The sequence below is a fragment of the Chlamydotis macqueenii genome, chromosome 28, assembly GCF_036417535.1.
Source record: "Chlamydotis macqueenii isolate bChlMac1 chromosome 28, bChlMac1.mat, whole genome shotgun sequence".
Taxonomy (NCBI): domain Eukaryota; kingdom Metazoa; phylum Chordata; class Aves; order Otidiformes; family Otididae; genus Chlamydotis; species Chlamydotis macqueenii.
In genome coordinates, this window is record NC_141583.1 from 2,966,816 (window position 1) to 2,986,671 (window position 19,856).

Here is a 19,856-nt window from a genome sequence, read left to right on the forward strand (position 1 = left end):
CGGGGACGGGGGACAGGCACGGCTGGCACGGGCATGGCCGTCCTTGGGGACGGGGCGAGGGGCAGGGACGGCCCCCCTGAGGGGACAAAGCCGGTGTAGGAGGCGGGAGAGGGGACAGGGCAGGGGACAGCCACGGCCATCCTGGGCGACAGGCACGGATGGTGGGGGACAGGGCAGGGGACGGGCATGGCCAGTGTCGGGGACAGGGACGGCCATCTTGGGGGACAGGCACGGCCAGCGCAGGGGACATGGCAGCGGACAAGCGCGGCCAGTGTGCGGGACAGGCACGGCCAGCCCAGGGTGAGGCACAGCTGGTGGAGGGGACAGGCACGGCCAGCACAGGGGACAGGCACGGCCGTTTCAGTCCCCCGCGCAGACACCACAGGGGACCAGCCCCTCTCCCCGGCCCCGCCTGGGGCAGGGGCCCAGAAGAGGCCCCAGAGCAGCGGCAGCAGCAATGTCCCAGCGATGTCCGAGGGCCCCAGCAGAGCGGGACCCCCCTTCCCGTGAGGCTGCGCCGCGGCGGGGGTGTGCTGTCAGAGGACGCTCTCCTTGCAGGCCCCGCTGAGGCTCCGCGGGCGGCTGCGCTCCAGGCGGCGGGCAGACAGGAGCCGACGCAGGGACGAGGTGGAGCTCAGGTCCCCGCAGCTCTGCAGGTGGATGCCTTCGTGGGGCTGCTCTGCTCCAGGCCAGGCACTCCAGGGAACCTGCAACCCCACGGGGACGGGCTTCAGCCACGTGGCCAGCACCCCTGCCCATGACACCCGCGATTGCTTGCCCCGCGGGACGGCCTGTGCTCCAAGGGCAGCCGGGTGGGCACATGGGGCAGGAGAGCACGGGTGGCAAGGGGTGGCGGAGGTGTGTGTCACGCGTGTACAGTGTTATTAAGGACAGGCTTGTTCCCGTCAGGGCCTCCCAGGCTGCGCAAGGTCTCCAGCGTTCCATAAGCTGAGGCTGGGATGTCCCAGCAACTGCCTCCAGGCTGTGGTGACTCAGGGGCAAAGCCAAAGCCTTTGCAACCTGTGTGCTTTTCCCCAGTTGCAGCTGCAGCGGGGGCCAAGGGGAAGGGACTGCTGCGCCAAGATGGGCTGGGCGAGGGCAGTGCAGCCGGGATGCCGACACTGCAGGGTGCACGGCAGGGGAACAGAGACCCCGGAAGGGCCGGTGTCAAGGTGCTGCTGGGGACCGGAGGGTGGGAGAGGGTGTGGACGGGGCTCCCTGAGGAAGAAGAGCCGCCCCTGTCCCCCGTGGCAGTGCGGCTGCCGGAGCTCACCTGCTTGTGCCCCTGGGAGCTGTGCCCAGGTGCCTCCACGCCAGCTGCTGGGCTGCGCCTGGGTCTCTGCAGGAACCTGGCCACCAGCCCACGCGTTCCCCGGCAGACCTTGAGGTCCCCCAGGGAGCGGGTCGTTGTCTTCGACAGCTGCTGCGTCACCATCTTGGAGGGCAGCAGCTTGGTTTTCCCTGCCGAGCCGGCCCGGAGCAGCGGGGGTGAGTGACAGTGCGAACGGCGGAGCAGGCAGGCCTCTGAGCACAGCCCTGCGGCGATGCCGGAACGCTGCTCACGGCGGGACCATCCCCGCAGCCCCTGGGGGTCCCGCCATCTCCCCTCCCCAGCCAGTGGGGGGGGAACAGCACCACAGCGGGTCTCCATCGTCCCAGCCCCAGAGGAGTGAACCCCAAAGGTCTGCAGCAGCACTCCTCCCCCCTCCCCACTTCTCTGTACATCCCAGTGCCCTGACCTGTATCCGCAGAGGAGTTGGACACGGCGTCCTCCAGTGCTTTGGTATAAAGTACTTCCCTGAAATCTGCTGGGAGCAGAAAGAGCCTGCTCAGGCTTTGCCAGTGCCCCGCACCGCTGTGTGCCCCCCCTCCCAGCACCAGCCCCAGCAGCATGACCTGCTTGGCACCCCCTTCCTCCCAGCCTGTTCCCCTGTTCCCTTGGTTCACCCTTAGACCACCTCTAATCCCACCCGGCCGCAGACAAATGCAACCAAAACTTGCCGTGCATCCCAGCTGCACTGGTCAGACACCATTGCATGCACGTCCCCGTCCCGGCAGCCGCTGTCACCTACCAGCACGGGCGGCTGTCAGGACACCGGGGTCACTGTGCGACCTCACGAGCGGGCGCTGGCTCAGCCCTGGGGCCGGAGACGAGGGGCAGGAGGTCTCGCTGTTGCGTCGCGGGTGGCAGAGGTGCCTGGCACCAGGCCCCGCAGAGCGGCCGTCCCCGCGTCCCTGCAGCGAGCCCTTCTCCTTGAGCCGCACCTCGGGGAAGCAGGGGCCGACACAGCGGGCCAGCCCCTCGAGGCGATTGCAGCTGTGGGTGATGGCTCTCCCCACCAAGATGCCATCGTGGCCGGGTTCCGCCGTGGAGCAGGAGTAGGAGCGCTCCCCTCGCACCCGGGGCTGGGGCGTCTCCTCGAAGGGCCCTTGCAAGCCCAGCGTGGGGCTGCGCACATGGTGGCTGCACTGCACGCAGTCCACGCTCAGGCAGTAGTCCGCGCGGCTGCGCTGGATGGAGCGGAAGAGGACGTAGTCAACGGAGCGCATGGAGCCCTGCAGCTCCAGCAGGCACGAGTCCTCCGAGGGGCTGCTGTCCCCAGGGATGTCCATGATCTCGGACATGATCAGGGACCCGCTGTCCATGGACACTGCAAGGAGCAGAGCGGGCGCGGGTGAAGAGCTGCCAGGAAGGGCCAGTCCACCCCGCGAGCCCTCTCCCATCCCACGGACACTCCAGCATGAGGTCTACGCCAGCGGGGCACGCTCACCTTCTCCGCTGAGCACGATGGAGGGGACGCGGTTGCAGGTGCAGGCGTGCGAGCCGTCCGTCAGCTGCGAGTCAAACAGGGTGGCCTGTGGGACGGCGCGGTCAGGGCACAGGCGGAGCAGGACCCCAGCCCTGCCCAGCCAGCCCCTGCTCGTGGCCCCGTGTCTCCCACCTGGCTGTCCCCCCGCAGCCCCATCACGGTCTCGTAGGAGGGGGGGAAGTCGGTTGGGTAGAGGGGCACAGGGCTGTCCATGGAGCCGTTGTAGGTGATGCTGCAGCGGTAAGAGCAGAAAAGCCATGTAGGGCGGGATGAGCCCTGCTTGGGGGCAAAGGGGCCCCCTGCTCCCAGCCGGGTACCTCTGAGCGTCGGTCTCGGAGCTGCAGGTGTACTCGGGCGGGTAGTACGGGGGTGGCGGCACTGGGGGCACGAACTCCTCAAAGTCCATCATGCTCTGCAGAAAGGTGTCAGGGGGGGACGTGCACTCCAGCGTCACCGAGCTCGAGCGCTGGGGGACCAGCTGCAAGGGAGAGGAGGGAGAGCTGGGACCCCCTGCCCAGAGATCCGGGGAGGGATGTGTGTCCTGGGCCTTAACCCACACCCCGCTGGGGCCGGGTCCTGCCTGGCACCCCAGGCCACTCCCCAGCCTGGGAGCGCTCCCCAGCCCCGTCTGCTCCTGGGCCACAGCTGGGACTCACCACATGGACGATGTCAAGAGAGAAGATCTGGATGCAGCACACGACAGCAGAGAGCATGCAGATGATGGTGGAGAAGATGGTCAAGCCGCAGACGCTGAAGAGAAGGTCCTGGGGAGGAGCGGGTGAGCGGCAGATGCCCGCAGAGCCTGGCAGGGTGCATGGCCGCTCCCTAGGGAGCCCTCCTCCACCCACCGAGTCCCCCACCTTGAGCGCCACACGGATGCTCCGGCAGTCAGGGTTGGGGAACATGGTCAGCATCTCGCTCTGCCGGCTGCAGGAGGCAGGCGGGGGCTCCGAGCGGGCCTGGCAGCAGACACACGAGTCCCTTTCCTGGGGACAACGCACACCGTGAGGGACCTCCAGTCACCGTGCTCTTCCCCGAGCGCCACCAGTGCATCCCATCACCAGACCCTGGTTCCACAGCTCCCCATGTCCCTGCGGCCAGGGACGAGCTGCACTCCGCTGCCCGGGGGCACGGTGGCAGCCCCCGGCCAGCCTCACCCTTTCACAGGCCTCCAGGGACTTCACCAGCCGCGCGTTCTGGCAGGACAGGATGGACCCGGCAAGGCTCAGCATGACGCCCAGCACGGACAGCAGCGTGAAGAAGGTGATCTGCAGCAGGAAGGAGAGGGGCTGCCAGACAGGCAGGCTGCGGAGCACGGCTGTGTGTCCCGAGGGCACGTGTGAGGCCACTCAGCCCCTCCCTGCTCCCACTTCCCCCATCTGCAGAGGGGTCCCCCCACAACACATACCACCAGCGTGAGCGGCCGCTTCCAGGAGACGATGCCTACGAGTCCAGACAGCGCCAGCTGCGGACACACAAGCCCGGGGGTGAGGATGGGGAGCCGGGGGGGTGTCTGCCAGGCAGTGGGGCCCAGAGCAGCCCCCGCCCTTGGGCAGAGCTCCCCTGAGGCCTGTGGGCCCGAAGCTGGCCTGGGAGCCACAAGGCCGCAGGGGAAGCCTCAGTGCTGCAAGCCGGGAGAAACTGCTGATTCAGGGCACCGGAGAGCCTGGGGACTCGGGCCAGGATCCGTGCCGCAGGGTCACTGTGGGGGACCCCAGGCCTGCCAGGGTCCTGCCCTCCCCCCACGGATGCAGCAGGCAAGAGCGTCCCGCACCCCCGCTCAGGGTCGAGTACCCCGCCCTGTCGCCACTGCGGCACACCACACACCCCTCCCCACCTGCGGCCATGTGGGGTTTATCCAGAAATGTGTCGCCACAACGCGTACCCCCCACCACTCCGGGCGTCCCCATCCCTCCCAGAGTCACCCAAGTGGGAACCCCCAGGATTCTCCCACAATGCCCCGCGGCAGCCACAGGCACAGGGTGGGGGAGCAGCAAGGTTCCAGTCCCTTGGGACAGGTGACAAATCCAGCGTCCAGGGAGCTGCATGGACCCGGCAGAGCAGGCCTGTGCTGGACCCATCCACGTGTGGCCCCAAGCCCGGACTCACCGAGAAGCCGGCCCAAGACGGGCAAGAGTGCCGGATCTTGGCGGAGGGCGTGATGGTGGCGGCCACCAGGCTGAAGGTGACGACGAGGACGCCCAGGATGACTTGGCCAAAGCCCAGCGCCAGCAAGATCTGCAGCCAGGTCCGCTGGAGGCCGAGGTGGGTGAGGCCGCGAGCCGTGCGGCCGGTCAGCGAGCGGCTGGAATCGCTGGGAGAGGGCATGGCTACCGGGGTGGGCGAGTGGGCAGAGAGGTGGGGAGGGCAACCAGTCCCGGAGCCCCAGGGCAGCCGGCGGCACCGGGGGATACGGGAACGGACGCTCTGCGGGAACCGGCCGGGCTCCACCTTTCGTCTCCTGGTAGGATGCTGACGGCAGCTCTTCCCTGCCCCCCCAGCCCCCCCCGCCACCCCACGGGACAGCGCCCACGGACCCCAGAAGCTCCGTGGGGTGTCCTGGAACGGAAAACCGGCCTCACCAGAGCCTCGGCATCCCGGCCGCAGAGCCTGGCCCCGAGGTCTCCTCCTCTCTCGCCGTCCCTCCGGCGCCGGCTCCCCGCCGGGGGGTGGTGCCCATCCCGCGCCGCCGACCCCCAGAGCCGCCGCCCGGGGAGCGGCGCCCGGAGCGGGGCAGCACCGGTAGCGCAGAGCCGCGGGCCGGAGCCCGGCCGCCGCCCAGGAGCATCCTCAGTGGGGGGGGCGGGGGGCGGAATCCGGGGGCCTCCGGTACCGGCGAGTGGCTACCGGCGGGCTGTGCCCCCCGCGCCGCCCGGCCCCGCGCGGAGCGGCTGGCGGGGGCGCCGGGCCGGGGCGATGCGGAGCGGAGAGCGGCCGAGCATCGCGCCCTCCGGCGGCCTGCGGGGTCCCCCCGGCAAGAAGCGGCAGGGCGAGGAGCAGGGCGGCTCCGGGCACGCTCCCACCGCCTCCCCTCCGCCCCGCACCGGGCCGCCCTTGCGCGGCACGCCGGGAGCTGTAGTGCGGCCCCGGTGCGGGTGGCCTCCCCCGCCCCCCCCCCGCAGCGCACGGAGACAGCAGAGGCACGGCCTGAAACTCCATTTATTCCTTAAATAAAACCTGAAGGCGGCTCGGGGTCGGGCGCAGCAACACACAGGAGACCGCGGCCCGGGTGGGGACCTACAGCCGTCACCCAGAACCAGCCCCCCAGGGCTGCGGGACAGGGCAGAGCCGCAGCCGCGGGGTAGCTGTGGTGGGTGCTGGGCCCCACGGATGAAGGCACAAACACACGCGCCAGCCTAGGAGCACATGGGAGATGGGGAGAAGCAGAACCGACGCGATCCATCCCCACAGTGCCAGGCCCAGGCCACTGGCACGTGGGACTGAAGCCATCGCGCACTAGCGGGGACACCGGGCTCGTACGGGGCAGCGCTACGCACAGGGATCGGCTCAGCCCCAAGAAGGGCGAAGCTGCGGGGAGCGAGGGATCAGTGCAAGGGGAAGGGCAAAGCTGTCTGGCCCCTCGCTGTGAGCAAGGGGGGACGCGAGGAGGCACCAGGAGCCCCAGCTTTAGGGGCCACGGGCTAAATGCACCATCACTGCCGGGCCCAGCCACACTCTCCTTCGCCCCTGCACCTGGAGCAGGCACAGCTCAACAGAGAGGCTGGGGAAAGGGAGCAGCATGGGGCTACCCTCCAGCTCAGCACCTGGGGGACAGAGCCCACCCACGGCAGCAAAGCCCCTGGGGGAAGATGGGAACGCTTTTCTCAGCAGAGAATCGGGTCTCGTGGCGAGGGGAAGGCAGGGAAGTACCAGCCCCTGCACACCCTGGGACTGGGCACATGGGGAACCCTCCGTGCACGGGGAAACAGGAGAAGCCCAGGGAAGGGGAGCAGCCGTTTCAGTCCCTGTCATGCCTACGGAGCGGCATAGTTGGTGCTGGAAGAGAGGCAATGACAGGCGCCAGGCTCAGCCTCAGCACCTCCCATCCCGCTCCCTCCTCAGTCCGCTGAGGGGAGGGGACCAGCGCAAACCAGAACCAGCCTCCATCCGTGAGGAAAGGGGTTAGAGCAGCAGACAATTCAGGCACCAGCACTTTTCCAAGCTGGGATGAGGCAACCTCTGACAGCTGATGCAGACACACGGGGATCCAATGAAAGTGCAACTTGGATTTTGTCTTCCTTAGAAAGAGCCCACGTGCGACGAGAAGCCAGGGCCCTCGCCCGGCTACGGTGCCCGGAAGGCATTGGTGGCGGCACCCGCGGCAGCATTGGCTGCTGCAGTGCGCACTGCCTGGTTGGAGAAGACCCCCGCGGCAAACTCCTCCTGTGCTTTCTGGAAGCTGGCGCCTGTCCGGCGGTACAGAGAGTGGATCTGGAAGAGAGCAGCAGGGCACCGGCTTCATTCTGAATCCTCAACGAACAGAGCTGTGCCCCTGCACGTGCCAAAACCCCGCCTCATCCTCCCGAAGGGAGCTTTGATCCAAACTCACCTTTTTCAGCATAATGATGCCCAACACGGCCACTGCTGTGAAGAACAAGGACACCAGGATCATCATCACAGCCACAGCCGTGTTCTTCCGCAGCGCTATCAGGCTCAATATCCAGCCACTGCAAAATAAGAAGCAGTTGCCCACAGGTTCCTTCTTCCTCACTCCCCTCCTCCCTTTCTGGGGTACTCAGCTGGCCAGGGCTCCCCGGGGTCAGCTCAACGCACACCTGAATCCCCAGTTTGGTATGCCAATCGCCTGCAGCACGTACATCACATTCTGGGCAAAGAAGACGAAGAAGAAGACAAAGAAGTTGAACGAACTGTCACTCCTGGGAGAAAGAGATGGGCAAGGTTAGGCCACAGAAAAGAACTCTCAAGCCTTCCTTAAAGCGAGGGACAGAAGGAAAACGGAAAGCTCAGTGCAGAATCACCACATCCCTGACACCCAGAGGCCACAAAGAGCCAGGACGCCTTTAGCATCACGCTCAGGGCAAGGGCCTGTTCAACCGAGCACCCCGCCGCGTGGCCAGCCCACCCCGCTGCTTTGCTGGCCTGGAAGCTCGAGCAGATACACACCTGAAAGCTTTGTACATCGGCCTGTACCAGCAGACAAAGGAGCAGGGCGTGTAGAGGAGAGCCCAGAGAATGGAGAGGCCAAACCCAGAACCGGATGAGGGCTCCACACAAAACCAGGCCAGTGAGGACAAGAAGTTCAGGAAGAGAGCAATGGTGCTGGCTGAGAGAGAGGACATCGGTCAGGCTGCCCAGCAAGGCTCCCCCCTGCCCACACCAAGGGCTCAGCTCCCTCAGACCCACGTTAACCCCAACCTCTCCAGAGCAGCGGTTTTCACTCACACAGAGGAGACTTGTTCCTCAGCCTCATCCCAGGACCTGCCCTCAGATTTCCCCCACAACTCACCCATCCAGAGGTAATACATGGTAGAAACAGTCTTCTGGAAGTCTGCGGGGATCTCCACGGGGATGTCTTGGTAGAAGCACGGCTTCACCGGGCAGAAGGAGGGCAGCGGGGGCCAGTTGTTCAGCCTCGCTGAAGGAGGCGAGAAGGAGAGAGTAGCAGTGCCGGGGCCCAGGGGAAGCGGCTGCCCTCCCTCCCCTGCCCCGCAGCCCACTCACTCGCTGCGCTGCCGAGAGCCGCGTTCTGCAGTTCCCTTTCCCGCCGGTCCAGCTCCTCCGCCTTCCGGTTCAGCTCCTCCTGCCGCTTCAGCAGCTCGGCCGCGGCGGCTGCCGTCGAGGCCTGCGGGGGAAACGCAGGCCCTGGGGCTCCCGCCACCTTCCCCGGCCCGGCCTGGCCCACGACGGGCCAGCCGCTGCCGCCACTCACCCTCCCCCTCCCCGCCGCTACCTGCGTGCCGTAGGAGCCGTAGTTCCGGGGCTCCGTGGGGCTGGCTCTCCGCGGGGGCTGCGCGGCCGCTGCCGCGGCTGGCGGAGCCGCCGACGGGGCCTGGTAGGGCGGCGGTGGCTGCAGGAAGAAGAGGGGGTCGGTGAGGCGGCGCGGGGAAGGGCCCCGGCCGCGGGGAAGGGCCCCGGCCGCCGCCTCACCGCGCCGCCGCCGAAGGGGCTGTAGGCGTCCAGCGCCGCGGGGCCGGGCCGGGGTTGCAGCGCCGCGGGGTCCTGCAGGAAACACGGCCGGTGAGAGGCGGGGAGCGGAGCGGAGCGGGCCCACCGCCCCTCCCCCGGCCGGGCGCACCTGGAAGGGGTTGTCCGGGAGCACAGCGGGGCCGCGCTGCGGCTGGGCCATGGCCGGGCCGGGACCGGGACCGGGAGCGGGAGCGGGACCGGGACCCCGACCGCCACCGCCACCGCCTCGGCCCCTCAGCCGCCCCGCCCCGCCGCCGCCGATTGGCCGTCGCGCCGTGACGTCACCAGCGCCGCCAGCGGCGCTGGGCAGCACCTCTGCAGGGGGCCTCTGCGCAGGCGCGGGGCCGAGCACGTGATGCGGCCACATGTCCCAGCGTCACGTGCCCGCGCATTGCCCGCGCGGGTCCCGCCGGGAGCGCGTTCCCATGGCAACAGCGGGCCCGTGGCCGCGCCGCGCCCGGTCCTCTCCAGCGCCCCCCCGGCCGGGTTCCGGGCGTCCCCCAGGGCCGGCTCCCCTTAGCGACCGCGGCAGCACGGCCCTTCCGCCCGACCCCCTCGGCTGGGCTCCCGCCTCTTACCGGGGCAGCCGCCTCCCGCCTGCCTGGAACCCCCCACCCCCAGGGCGGCTTCCCCCTGCAGCCGCTTCGCCGAGCCCACCCGCAGCAGCCACGCAGCGGAGTGCACGGACCCAAAACGGTCCGGGAAGAATTCGTGCCACAGCGAGCAGCTTGGGGAATTACTCCTGTGTCTCCCGGACCGTGAATTACAGGGATCCCCGCTTCCACAGCTGCGTGCGGGCAGCATCCCAACACCCGCTCCCACACAGGGATCCCTCGGAGGACACCTCTCCGTACCCATGTCTAGCTCCCAGCCCAGCTCCCAGTGCTGGGCAGCAGCTGCGCCTCTCTGCTAAAAACATTCTTTGGCCTCTGTGCACAGACTTATAAACTTAACACACAAATACGTGAGCTCTCACTTCAGCCCAGACAGCTGGCACCTTGAGCCGCACTCACTCCTGGGAAGGTAAAAACTGGGTTCAGGTTTTGGGCACCAGTGTCAGGTTGTTTTTTTAATGTCTGCAGCAGACCACGGGTATTATTTGGTCAATCGAATTATCATCCAAACTCACCCAGGGGCTGGCTACACAGGCAGCAGGACACGATCTGCCCCTGTTCCCCTTCCCTGGGACTCACTGCCCGGTGCCCTGCTACTTGGCTGAGCGACACCGCAGCAGGCACGTGAATGCTCCCAGCCCAAGCTCTTTAAGCCAGGATCACAAGCTCACAGAGATGACTCAATGTCACTCCTCCTGAGACTCCCTCCCACTAACTCCAGGAGAAGCTGGACTTTTCGTTTATCCCTCTGCGTGCTGACAGTCTGCCGCAGACAGACAGTGCCATGGCAAAGCACTAAGCACCTGCAGAACAGACTGTGTGTGTGTGTGTCTGCTCTGTTCTGTTCCTGACACCACCCCAGCGAGCCTCTTACAGACACGCTGGCACAGCGCCTACCCAGAGCTGCTGTCAGCCCTGCCACTTCCCCAGCAATGCCGATGGAAAAGCCCAAGCCAAGGCCCCAGACTCCCTGCAGAGCCAATAAGAGCCAAAAAGGCACAGACAGACACCAGGGTACATTTTTGACAGCTGAACATCACCCCTTTTCCAACAGCCATCACCACCCCATCCAGGGAGCAAGAGGTTTCCCTAGAAAAGAGAGCACGAAGAGACGTGAAGTACCCACTGTCCTCCTTTTTCTGTACCCCACGTCAATACCGATCACAGGGCACGATGGAGAGCCAGCCTGTCTTTTGCTGCCCACCAGAACCTGCTTGGGTCCAGCTGCAACCCTCGGAAGACCAAGAGCAGCTCATGCCCGGTGCAAACTCAAGACACAAGGTGCAGGTGGACAGCTGTCGTTGTTACTGAAGCTGCCTTCAGTACCACAAAGCAGTTTTCTTCCCACAAGAGGACACACCTGCCTTCCCTCGGCAGGCACTGCACAGTAGGAGCACAACCAACCAGCAGAACAGCCCCAGGAGGGGCTGCTGCCCGTCCAAACCCAGACCAGGCAGTTCATTCACTTCATATTTATTTCTCACAAAGACTGTACAAAATTCTTATAAAACTCTGGTGTGGGGATGGGCTATGACATTGATCCAAAAAATAGTTCCCATGCAGTCCCACCAGCTTCATAACTTACAACGAAACAGATAAGCTACAGAGAGCCGCGGTTCCTGGAGTATTTACAGCGAGGAGGGCAGGACAGAACAGGAGACAAAGCATCACATGTGCAGAGGTATTTACAACACGGACGTACAGGCCCCCTCGCCTCACGATAACGGCAGCAGCAACAGCAGGAGGTCTGGCCCGAGATGCTCAGAGGCCAACATAGAATATGGGCTATTTACAGTATCTCACATATTAACAGCTTTACAAATGTGTCCAGGGAGTTCTTCTCATGTATATATATATATAAAAAAAAAAAAAGCACCAAGTATCTGAATAGAAATCACACAGGCCTCCACGGGGGCTAGAATCTGAGGGCAGGCTGGCACCTGTGGCGTCACCGGCTGATGTCTCTGCTAGAGTCCCACATTTTTGTGCTTGGCTCCATCTCCAACATGTCAAAGAAGGGGTGCTTGAGGGCTTCACCCAGGGTGATGCGCTTGGACGGCTCGTACTCCAGCATGCTCTCAACGAGGTCGAAAAGGCGGTGATGGTCCTCAGCCTCAGAGGTCAGGTATCGCTGGGGAGACGGAGTGGAGAGGTTAGGGCCAAGGATGCTGCACCCTGCCCCGGCTGTAGAACATTTCCTCGGCTGAATGGCTAAGCTGGGGGTTTGTTCAGACTGTCACTCATCCTAGACCTGAGCTCTGGGCTGCTTTACTAAGCACGGAGCTGCCAAGTTTTCACACCCCCCCACCATCCTTCCCAGGCACTTCCTGAGGTCTCCGTGCCCTTCTCCTCCTCCACTTCAGATTAAGCTCAGGCTGCTGCAGTCTTCCTAGTTTGTGTCTGGGACGGCCAAGGCTCCTTCAGGAAGACACTGCTCTGACCCAACCTTGCCCACAGGAAGAATCTTCACAACTGGGGCAGGCACTACAAGACTCTGCAATGAGAAGAGCATAAAGCAACCGGGTGCTCCTGCCCACCCCACCTTACCCGCAGTGGCTTGCAGTTCTCCCTAACATAGCGGCCAGCAGAGGTGTTCTCGTCCCAGTCCAGGCGGCCGTGGTAGAAATACTTCTGTTTCCTGTCAGAGCGAGAAGTGGGAACAGGTTACACCCAAGCACAAAACGTCTTGAAGGAACAGCAACACACCAGCCCCGGCAGCACACGCTACTCGAGTCACTGCAAGCAGCACGGAAAACTGGCTCAGCAGGCAGCCTCAAAGCTCGATCCCTCATGCTACATGTGAAGCGGGAGAGAGCTGGCAAGCCTGCAGCACCCAGCCAGCCTCGCTCACCTCGTCTTCCGGATCATCCGAGAAGGAATTGGCCCCAGGATCCTCTCCATCATGGCCAGGTGCTCCCGGTTGTCATGTGTCTGAGAGAGAAACATAAAGGGAAGGCATGGAACAGATTTCAGTCATTCCACCTCCAGCCCTGCATATACCCCCGTTCAGAACCCCTTGCTGGGCAACACCTCGGCCGTCTCCACAAGAATGCAGTGATGGAGGGAATCCCATCAGTCCCAGAGGCTCCTGGCTGTACTGGGAAACAGCCAGCAACCTCCTTCATTGGCTGTGAGGAGCCATACAGCATACGGTTCTCACCTGGAACAGGGTGAAACCCACATAATACTCAAAGATGATGCAGCCAATGCTCCACACATCACAGGGCTGGCTCCAGCCAAGCTCTAAAAAACAACATTTTAAAAAGAAAAGATCCAGTTATGGCCTAAGATTCCAAATCCCTCTCCTTTGCCTTTTAAAAACAAACAACTGGAAAAAAACAATTCCCATTCCAGCCAGACTCCTGACACGCTGGTGGCAATGCCAAAACACTAACTTATAAGTTGCTGACCCTCCCAGAAAATGGAGAGTAGAGCACATCAAGTAAAGCATTTCTCATCTCCCAGGGCAAACCCAGGACAGCCACTGAATGATGTGGAGGCAAAACACTCCCTAATCCAGCAGGAAGCACCCAGCGCCCTCGAAGCAAACGCCTGCCTCTGCAGAAAGACCACGCAGTACCTACCCAGTATGACCTCAGGGGCCCGGTAATGCCTGGTGGAGACAATCGTGCTGTGATGCTCATGATCAAACGTGGCACTGCCGAAGTCCACCACTCTGATGGCTGTGCTCTTCACGCTTCGCTCATCCCGCTTCTTTTCAAGGGAGAATGGTGTCAGTTACTCGCAAGTTTCGAGATGCAGATTTAACCCCTTCCTTCTACAGCCGAGGCTTCGCCACAGGAGGGGAAGGCTTCGGGGTGTACATTAGTGCTGACACAGCCCACAAACAGACCCTCCCATCATGCAGGTAACCCTGCAGTCCCTGTGGCTTGCTTATAGACTACACAGGCTGTTCACGCAGGATATAGGCCCTGAACAAGTGCATGAACGTTGTTGGTCAGCCCTGTGTCTCCTGGGGCCACGTTCCAACTCCTCTCACCTGCTAGTAAGGTCGGGGATACCACAAACCCAGGAGAAGACCTCTAACGCAAGGCAGCGCGGTTACCTTTTCCAGGTTGTAGGAGAGTTCGTAGTCAGAGTTCACAAAGAGGATGTTCTCTGGCTTGAGGTCAGTGTGAGTGAGCTTATTGTCATGCAGAACTGAGGAAGCAAACAGAGTCCAGGTGACCAAAGAGAAGCGAAGCAAGGCTGCACCCACCCAAAGAGCCAACATCATTAATTCAGTTTGCTCATACTAGCACCAGTTGAGCCCACATTTAGATCTGGGTGTGAACAGTCAGGCTAGTCCAGGCCAAGATGCTTCGGAAGAAGCACAAAGATTAGCATTATCGATCACCAGAATATGTGTCTGGAGGTGGATGCTGAAGTACCCTGAGCGCACACACATCGGAAAACATTACAATCAGAAAAAGAAGAAAGATTCACTCCCAGCATGCATTCACGGCTATAAGGGCAGAAAGGCTCAGTCTCAGAACTGGCACAGCGGCACTGCAGCAAAAACTTGCTGCTTTGGGCCACCAGTCGCAGAACTGGCATGGACATTGGGAGCTTCGCAGCTCTCCAGGTGGGCCAAGGACCAGCAGAGAGAAGAGCAGTGAACACTTACATTTCACGGCCTGGCACACCTGGTAGGCCATGTGCCGTACTTGGTGGATGGGGTAAGGCAGATAGTTGTTGTCCTTCAGGAAGTCAAAGGTGCTGAGCCCCAGCAGCTCGAAGGAGATGCACATGTGGCCATGGTAGTCAAACCAGTCAAACATCCTGACACAAAGACTGAGAGAAAAAATTCTGATTCAGGGCAGGTCTGCACGTGCCACGCGGCTACGTTATCTCTGCGCCAGGTTCCTCCTCAGTCTGTACCCCACAGCAAGCCAATATCCCTCCAAAAACTAGCCACAGACGAATCCAGTCACACAACATCTAGTACCTCTCTCGACCCATCCCTGCAACTGTGCTAAGGGGATGCTTGCCCTTCCATTTTAACACCAAGAGCACACTCACTTCGTGTTCTCAGGATCCTTCTCATTGATTTTCTCCAGCACGTTAATTTCCAGTCGAGCAGCCTCTTTGTATTTCTCTACGTTTTTAATGATTTTGAGAGCAACACGTGCACCACCCCTGGGGAGAAACAGGAAGAAAGCGCAAGATCACCCCCTGAGCTGCGTCAGAGAGCCGGTGCCCTGCAAAAAGGGCTTTCTGATCCAGTCTCATCCTGTGCAGCACAGCCTTCCACCACCCTTGCTCAAGCCAGGAGGCGGCCGTTATCCTGGGTTGTCCACCAAAGCAGTGGCTCTTCCCTCGCCACAGACAGTCCTGAGGCTCCCCCCGACCCCTCTCCTACACATGGGTGACCCAAGAGGGCGAGAGCCCAGATCAGCAGAGGAATACTGCAAACCAAGAGACTCATTTGCACTCCCCAGGCTCCCACGTTAAGCATGAAAGGCTCTGTCGCCAGCTGCAGTCTCTCTTTTTTCCCCGCACCACCACATCCCTCCCTGCCCCAGGAGCGGACGTACCTCCGGTGATCAATGCACTGCACCACTCTGCCGAATGTGCCTTCCCCTAAGGTGCTAATAATCTCATCTGGGAGGGAGAGAAAGAGAGGAAGGCAGGTGAGAGAGTGCGCACGACCTGGCTGCAGCGCATACACAAGGCAGAGAAGAATGCATTGCAACACCTAACCTGCACACAGCTCAAGAGACCGGAGCAGCGGAAGGCTGACACCGGCTGCACAAGGCAACTGCCCTAGTTCCCTGGCACTTCAGTAACAATACAAAATATAAATGTAGCTTTAACAAAAGGGGAAGGAAAAGGAGAGGGTTTCTCTTTAATAAACAATGAAAATAAAATGAAACAGAAAGATAAGACAGATCTGCGACTGCGATGGGAGCTTAACTAGAGAGCTAAATTATGTTACGATTTGGCTGTACATCTTTCTTGTAGCCAGTCGCCGACGCGATAGATCAGATGCCCCTCGTCGTCGTCCTCCACACTCTTGGCCCTTCTGCTGCTCTGTCGACTCCGCTGCTGGCCCAGGCAGACAGGGAATTCATCATTCACCAATCAGATTTTCAAACCAGCGCAGCAGCCAGCGTCACGCATTGGTTGGTTTGGAAATTCACATGGTTGTTTGAGGAGGGGTTGCAGGAGGAGATTCCCAGCCAATTCATACGGCACAGAGGAATATATAACGATAGGGATATTGCAAGGGAACATGTCAAGATACAACACACTAGCTCAGAAAAGAAAAAAACAGTTTGCTTTTCGTTGTAGCAAAAAAAAAAAAAAAAAAAAAAAAAAAGAAAAAAAAAGAAAAAAAAAAAGAAAAAAAAGAACCTATAAACAGCCCCACCCGAACCAGTGTGAGAGCAGAGACGGTCAGAACAAGGGCTAGTGGAGAGGCAGTGGAAGGGGCCAGCTGCGCTCGCTCCTAACGGGGCTTGGAGAGGAACGGCACTGGCCTTCGGGTCCTGGATAACGCCAAGAGAGCACGCTGAAGCACAACTCTGCAGCCGGGCGCTCAGCGGCTGCGGGGAGACGCTCATTTCAGCCCCACGGCTGCTACTGAGGAAAGGCAGCAGGAGGCAGGTGCTGGGAAGTCCTGCACGAGCAAAGGGCCAGGCTGCCCCACGCAGACGCTCCCCATCCCATTCCAACAACCGCCCGCATAGCTTCCCCCAGCCCTGACACTCAGGAAAAGACGAACTCGGAGATTTCAGAAGCAACTCTCGGTACAACGATCCATCCAAAACCAGAGAAAATTTACGAGTGACTGCCTGGGGGAAGATGTGACGCCTCTTCCTAGACCCTCCCCCAAAGAAGCTGATCCTGGAAAGACTAACTTCCAGGAGAGAAGCAGAGGCCCGACAGAAAATAGGGACAGCCTGGGATGAGGCAGATAAGAGGTTTATGCCAGAGAAGAGAAAATTCCTGCCTTCAGTTCTTCAGCTAAGTATCCCCACTACCTGGGAGTAACCAGCCAGCAGACTTGAGACCCAAATCCAGCCCACAATCCCATCCCTGGACATACAGCCAGAACAGACCAGGCAACACTGAGAGCTCCACACACAGAGCAGAGAACATGTCTGGGGTCTAAAAGAAGTGGAAGGTGAACAGCAGAACAGACGAGAAGAGAATGCCAGGGACACTGCTAGGAAGAGCCTGCGATAGTTGCTGCCTCCACCTGAACTGGCCGGTTCACAAGCTCAACGCCTCTGCAAAGACCCTCGCACGACATCCCACGTCAGCTGGGCCCACCCAGAAGGATCCCGCTCTGACACAGGACCTAACCCTCAGAGATGGGGGAGGGGGGCCTTCCTGCCACAGAACACAGGCCCGACCCAGGGACCACGAGGACCAAGCCGCCTGTTGCAGGCAGACCGAGCTCTCTGGGACCAGGATCAGACAAACGTTTGCTGTACAAACCTTGCACAAAAGACTGCTTGGCTGGGGTTCCTAGACAGCTCTTAATGAGCATCACCGAACAAAAGCAGCGCTCTGCAGGGATAAAGGAGCTGAGCACTGCAGCACCACCCCGTGTGCAAGGCACGCCTGTCCTCCTCCCCTGTGAGCGGGCAACACTAAAAGAGGGTCTGAGCCACCTGTGCCCAGCTGGCACAGGGCAGCCGCTGCCAAGGCACGTCAGGATGGTGGAGAGGAACTGCTGTCTGCGTCAAAGGCTTGCTACAGATTTCTCAAGCTGAGTCCGAGAGAGCGTTAGAAAGTGAGTTTTCTACTTACCCAGCACGCCACCTGGGAGAGAAAGGTTACAGGGGAGGCCCAGCACAGCAGGATACTCACCGATGAGGAGCGACTAAAGGACCGGCTGCGGCGCCGCCTCCGCCTGTGCTTACGCCGGCTGCTTTTGCAGCTCCGGTAGCTGCCCTCGCGGTCCCGGGAGCGTCGGTACTCGTACGAATGACGGTACTCAGGTTCATAGTAGGCTTCCCCTCGCTCGCGGCTGTAATCATTCCGCCGGTAGCTGTCACAGTAACGCCGGTCGTAGGCCCTCCTGTCTGCTGAGTGGTCTTCATAGCTAGGGAGGGGAAGCAAGCCGAGGGGATTCGATTACGAACACTGCCTGGGAAGTTATTGCTCAGAACACGTGAGAGAACAGGACCCAGGCCACCCAGAACCTGACCACAGCTGCCCCCAGCCGAGCTGGAGAAACACCGCAGGGTTTGAGGTCCCGCCTCACCTCCTCAGACTCACCTCCTGGATCGAACGTGGTAACTGCCTTCGCGACGGTGCCGACGGTCACGCTCGCTGCTGCTCGATCGCGACCGCGTCCGCCGTCTCTTGTGTTTGCGACTTCTGTAGTGCTCATGATAGCTGCCTCGGCTGCTGCGCTCCGACGAGCGGTACCTTCTAGAGTGAGGCATCTACAGGGACGACACAAGGTGACGGCTTTGTGAGGCACTTGCCAGGGCGAGAAACCAGTGCAGATCATCAGCAGCCAAGGAGCTGCTAGGGCAAGGAGGGCGGAGGCAGTCAGCAGCACATCTGAATGTGCAGGAGGGATTAGAGAGGGAGGAGACAAACTTCTGAGAGATCGCAGAACCCCACACAAGAGAGGATTTGACCGCCCGCACAGGCTGTGCTTGCTGCCATTCTGTTTTCCCTCTTCCTCCCCCATCTCTACTGGCCACAGCTCCAGGAGCAGCATTTGCCACTTGGAGGGCTTCCACCTTCTCTCTTTAAACTACGACATTCCCCAGGAAGGAGAGAAGCACCAGCAACGAAAACCAAAGGAAGGCGAAACAAAGCTCAGGATATCACCGGTGCTTGGCCCAAAGTCCTCGCGCAGCAGTACCGGAAACACTGAAGTGGGCAGCTCCTGAAGAGACGTCTCTGCTCTACTGCCAATCAAGTGACATCAGCAATTCCCACTGCAAGCAGGGAGGGCCCTGCAGCATCCAGGGAGCAAAAACACCCTTCCATGTGCAGGGGCCTTAACAAAGCCTTGCAGACCCTATGTCAGAGGGCAGGAGTGCTCACCTCTCCCTCTCTGGAGGGATGTGAGAGTCAAGAGCAAAGGAGAAAATCCCTCAGTAAGGCAGCACCAGCTCCCAACTCTGCAGGGCAAGTTCTTAGGATCCCGCTCCCATCGCCAGACCTCACTCCGCAACTCCCAAGCATTCACCGCACACATTTTGGTTCCAAAGCACCAAGCAGCACGCTCTGCCTCGTCTCCAAAGGAGCTCCGTTTGTCCACAGACTATTTTCCCCCAAAAGGTAGGCTCGCGCAGCCGGCTGCCACCCCGCACCCAGCCCGATGTTACAGGCAGGGCTACCAAAAAGCAAAATGGGCCTCGGTGAACCGGGTGCACGGGCTCTTATGCCCGACCAAGCTTCTCCCTCCGGAGCAAGGCCAGGCTCTGCGGGGTCGCTCGCAGGTTTCCCCACCGCAGTCTCGCTGTGCCCATGGCAGGCGCTGAGCGCAGCCTCTAATTAAAGGCAGCGTGCGAATGCGATGCTGGCGACCCGCCCAGCCCGGGCACCCGCTTCACGAGCGGGCGCTGCCCACACCGGGGCGTTTCACAGCAGGCCTGGGACCGGTCTGGGGGACGATGATGGCGATCGCGTTCGCTGTCCGGCTCCGCGGCCGCCGGGCGGGGCCTCCACCACGCGCGGCGCCGCGTCGAGCGCCAAAAACGGCAACACTGGGGCCCGGCCGCGAAATGAGGGACGAGGCGCAGACACCGCGAGAAACCGGGGCCGCAGGAAGGGGGTGGCGGGCGGGGAACCTCCCGCCCCGATGCCTCAGGGCCCGGCCGCGGCCTCCTCGGGCCATCCGGCTCGGCCGGCCTCGCCGGCGCCCCTCCGGAAACGCCCGGGCCTCCGGGCTGCGGCCGCAGCCCCACGAAGAGCCGCCGGACCGGGCCCGCCCCGCACGGACCCGAGCCGCCCCCGCCAGCCACGGAGGCCGCGGCCTACCCCCGCCCCGCCCCGCCGCGCCGCGCCCCGCGCCGCACCGTCCTCGCAGCCAGCCCGGTGCGCTTGTCCCACAGGAAATCCGTGATGGCGGCCGTGGAGCCCCCGGAAATCCCGGGCCCCCTCTCCAGCTGTTCCGGCTCCGCCGCTCGCCCGCTGCCGCCGCTGCGCCCCGCCGCGATCCGGGTCCCCGCCAGGCCGCGCGCAGCTCTCCGCGGCACCGCGCACGCACGCACGCAGCACGCTCGTACGTGGTGCGTCACACGGCGGAGGGGCGGGGTCGAGGGGCGGGGCACAGCTGCCGCCGTCGCCCTCGGAGCCCCGCCCCGCC

At 62.2% G+C, this 19,856-nt stretch overlaps 3 protein-coding genes across 7 annotated transcripts; all 3 read right to left on the reverse strand.

Moving 5' to 3' along the window:
* Nucleotides 1–349: 349 nt before the first annotated feature.
* On the reverse strand, nucleotides 350–5,216 carry ENTREP3 (endosomal transmembrane epsin interactor 3). 2 transcript variants are annotated; one of them, XM_086768355.1, is made up of 12 exons: nucleotides 4,920–5,216; nucleotides 4,219–4,275; nucleotides 3,968–4,078; nucleotides 3,671–3,796; nucleotides 3,467–3,574; nucleotides 3,128–3,288; nucleotides 2,943–3,042; nucleotides 2,772–2,856; nucleotides 2,073–2,651; nucleotides 1,740–1,805; nucleotides 1,274–1,536; nucleotides 350–707 (listed from the first exon to the last, which is right to left on the reverse strand). In XM_086768355.1, exons 1-12 carry the CDS (start codon nucleotides 5,136–5,138, stop codon nucleotides 537–539), a joined length of 2,046 nt encoding a protein of 681 aa, XP_086624481.1. In that variant the 5' UTR covers nucleotides 5,139–5,216; the 3' UTR covers nucleotides 350–536. The 2 variants fall into 2 exon arrangements, with proteins under 2 accessions (XP_086624481.1, XP_086624480.1); XM_086768354.1 differs by having other exon boundaries at nucleotides 1,740–1,808.
* Nucleotides 5,217–5,951: 735 nt separating this feature from the next.
* Nucleotides 5,952–9,194, reverse strand: SCAMP3 (secretory carrier membrane protein 3). Of its 3 annotated transcripts, none has more exons than XM_086768360.1 (9): nucleotides 9,172–9,194; nucleotides 9,067–9,141; nucleotides 8,919–8,990; nucleotides 8,493–8,838; nucleotides 8,278–8,406; nucleotides 7,935–8,094; nucleotides 7,586–7,687; nucleotides 7,360–7,477; nucleotides 5,952–7,241 (listed from the first exon to the last, which is right to left on the reverse strand). In XM_086768360.1, the coding sequence occupies exons 2-9, from the start codon at nucleotides 9,115–9,117 to the stop codon at nucleotides 7,095–7,097; spliced, it is 1,125 nt and encodes a 374-aa protein (XP_086624486.1). In that variant the 5' UTR covers nucleotides 9,118–9,141; nucleotides 9,172–9,194; the 3' UTR covers nucleotides 5,952–7,094. The 3 variants fall into 3 exon arrangements, with proteins under 3 accessions (XP_086624486.1, XP_086624487.1, XP_086624485.1); XM_086768361.1 differs by lacking the exon at nucleotides 9,172–9,194 and having other exon boundaries at nucleotides 8,493–8,613; nucleotides 8,722–8,838; nucleotides 9,067–9,165; XM_086768359.1 differs by lacking the exon at nucleotides 9,172–9,194 and having other exon boundaries at nucleotides 9,067–9,165.
* Nucleotides 9,195–11,032: 1,838 nt separating this feature from the next.
* Nucleotides 11,033–19,735, reverse strand: CLK2 (CDC like kinase 2). Of its 2 annotated transcripts, none has more exons than XM_086768358.1 (13): nucleotides 19,567–19,735; nucleotides 17,804–17,973; nucleotides 17,393–17,627; nucleotides 15,523–15,616; nucleotides 15,109–15,175; nucleotides 14,594–14,710; nucleotides 14,199–14,365; nucleotides 13,638–13,732; nucleotides 13,156–13,285; nucleotides 12,732–12,814; nucleotides 12,423–12,502; nucleotides 12,119–12,209; nucleotides 11,033–11,702 (listed from the first exon to the last, which is right to left on the reverse strand). In XM_086768358.1, the coding sequence occupies exons 2-13, from the start codon at nucleotides 17,971–17,973 to the stop codon at nucleotides 11,520–11,522; spliced, it is 1,512 nt and encodes a 503-aa protein (XP_086624484.1). In that variant the 5' UTR covers nucleotides 19,567–19,735; the 3' UTR covers nucleotides 11,033–11,519. The 2 variants fall into 2 exon arrangements, with proteins under 2 accessions (XP_086624484.1, XP_086624482.1); XM_086768356.1 differs by having other exon boundaries at nucleotides 15,523–15,619.
* Nucleotides 19,736–19,856: the final 121 nt, after the last annotated feature.

Excerpts from the sequence above, each read along its gene's own strand:
- ENTREP3 (XM_086768354.1), bottom strand. The coding sequence starts at position 5,138 with ATGCCCTCTCCCAGCGATTCCAGCCGCTCGCTGACCGGCCGCACGGCT. Across the intron at positions 3,043-3,127 it reads TCCGAGACCGACGCTCAGAG|CATCACCTACAACGGCTCCA; the intron begins GTACCCGGCTGG and ends TTACCGCTGCAG. Across the intron at positions 2,857-2,942 it reads GGCTGCGGGGGGACAGCCAG|GCCACCCTGTTTGACTCGCA; the intron begins GTGGGAGACACG and ends GCCGTCCCACAG.
- SCAMP3 (XM_086768360.1), bottom strand. The coding sequence starts at position 9,117 with ATGGCCCAGCCGCAGCGCGGCCCCGCTGTGCTCCCGGACAACCCCTTC. Across the intron at positions 8,839-8,918 it reads GCCCCTTCGGCGGCGGCGCG|CCACCGCCGCCCTACCAGGC; the intron begins GTGAGGCGGCGG and ends TTCTTCCTGCAG. Across the intron at positions 7,688-7,934 it reads CCGATGTACAAAGCTTTCAG|GAGTGACAGTTCGTTCAACT; the intron begins GTGTGTATCTGC and ends TCTTTCTCCCAG.
- CLK2 (XM_086768356.1), bottom strand. The coding sequence starts at position 17,973 with ATGCCTCACTCTAGAAGGTACCGCTCGTCGGAGCGCAGCAGCCGAGGC. Across the intron at positions 15,620-17,392 it reads CCTTTAGTCGCTCCTCATCG|CAGCGGAGTCGACAGAGCAG; the intron begins GTGAGTATCCTG and ends TGCCTGGGCCAG. Across the intron at positions 14,366-14,593 it reads AAGGATCCTGAGAACACGAA|TCTTTGTGTCAGGATGTTTG; the intron begins GTGAGTGTGCTC and ends TTTTTCTCTCAG.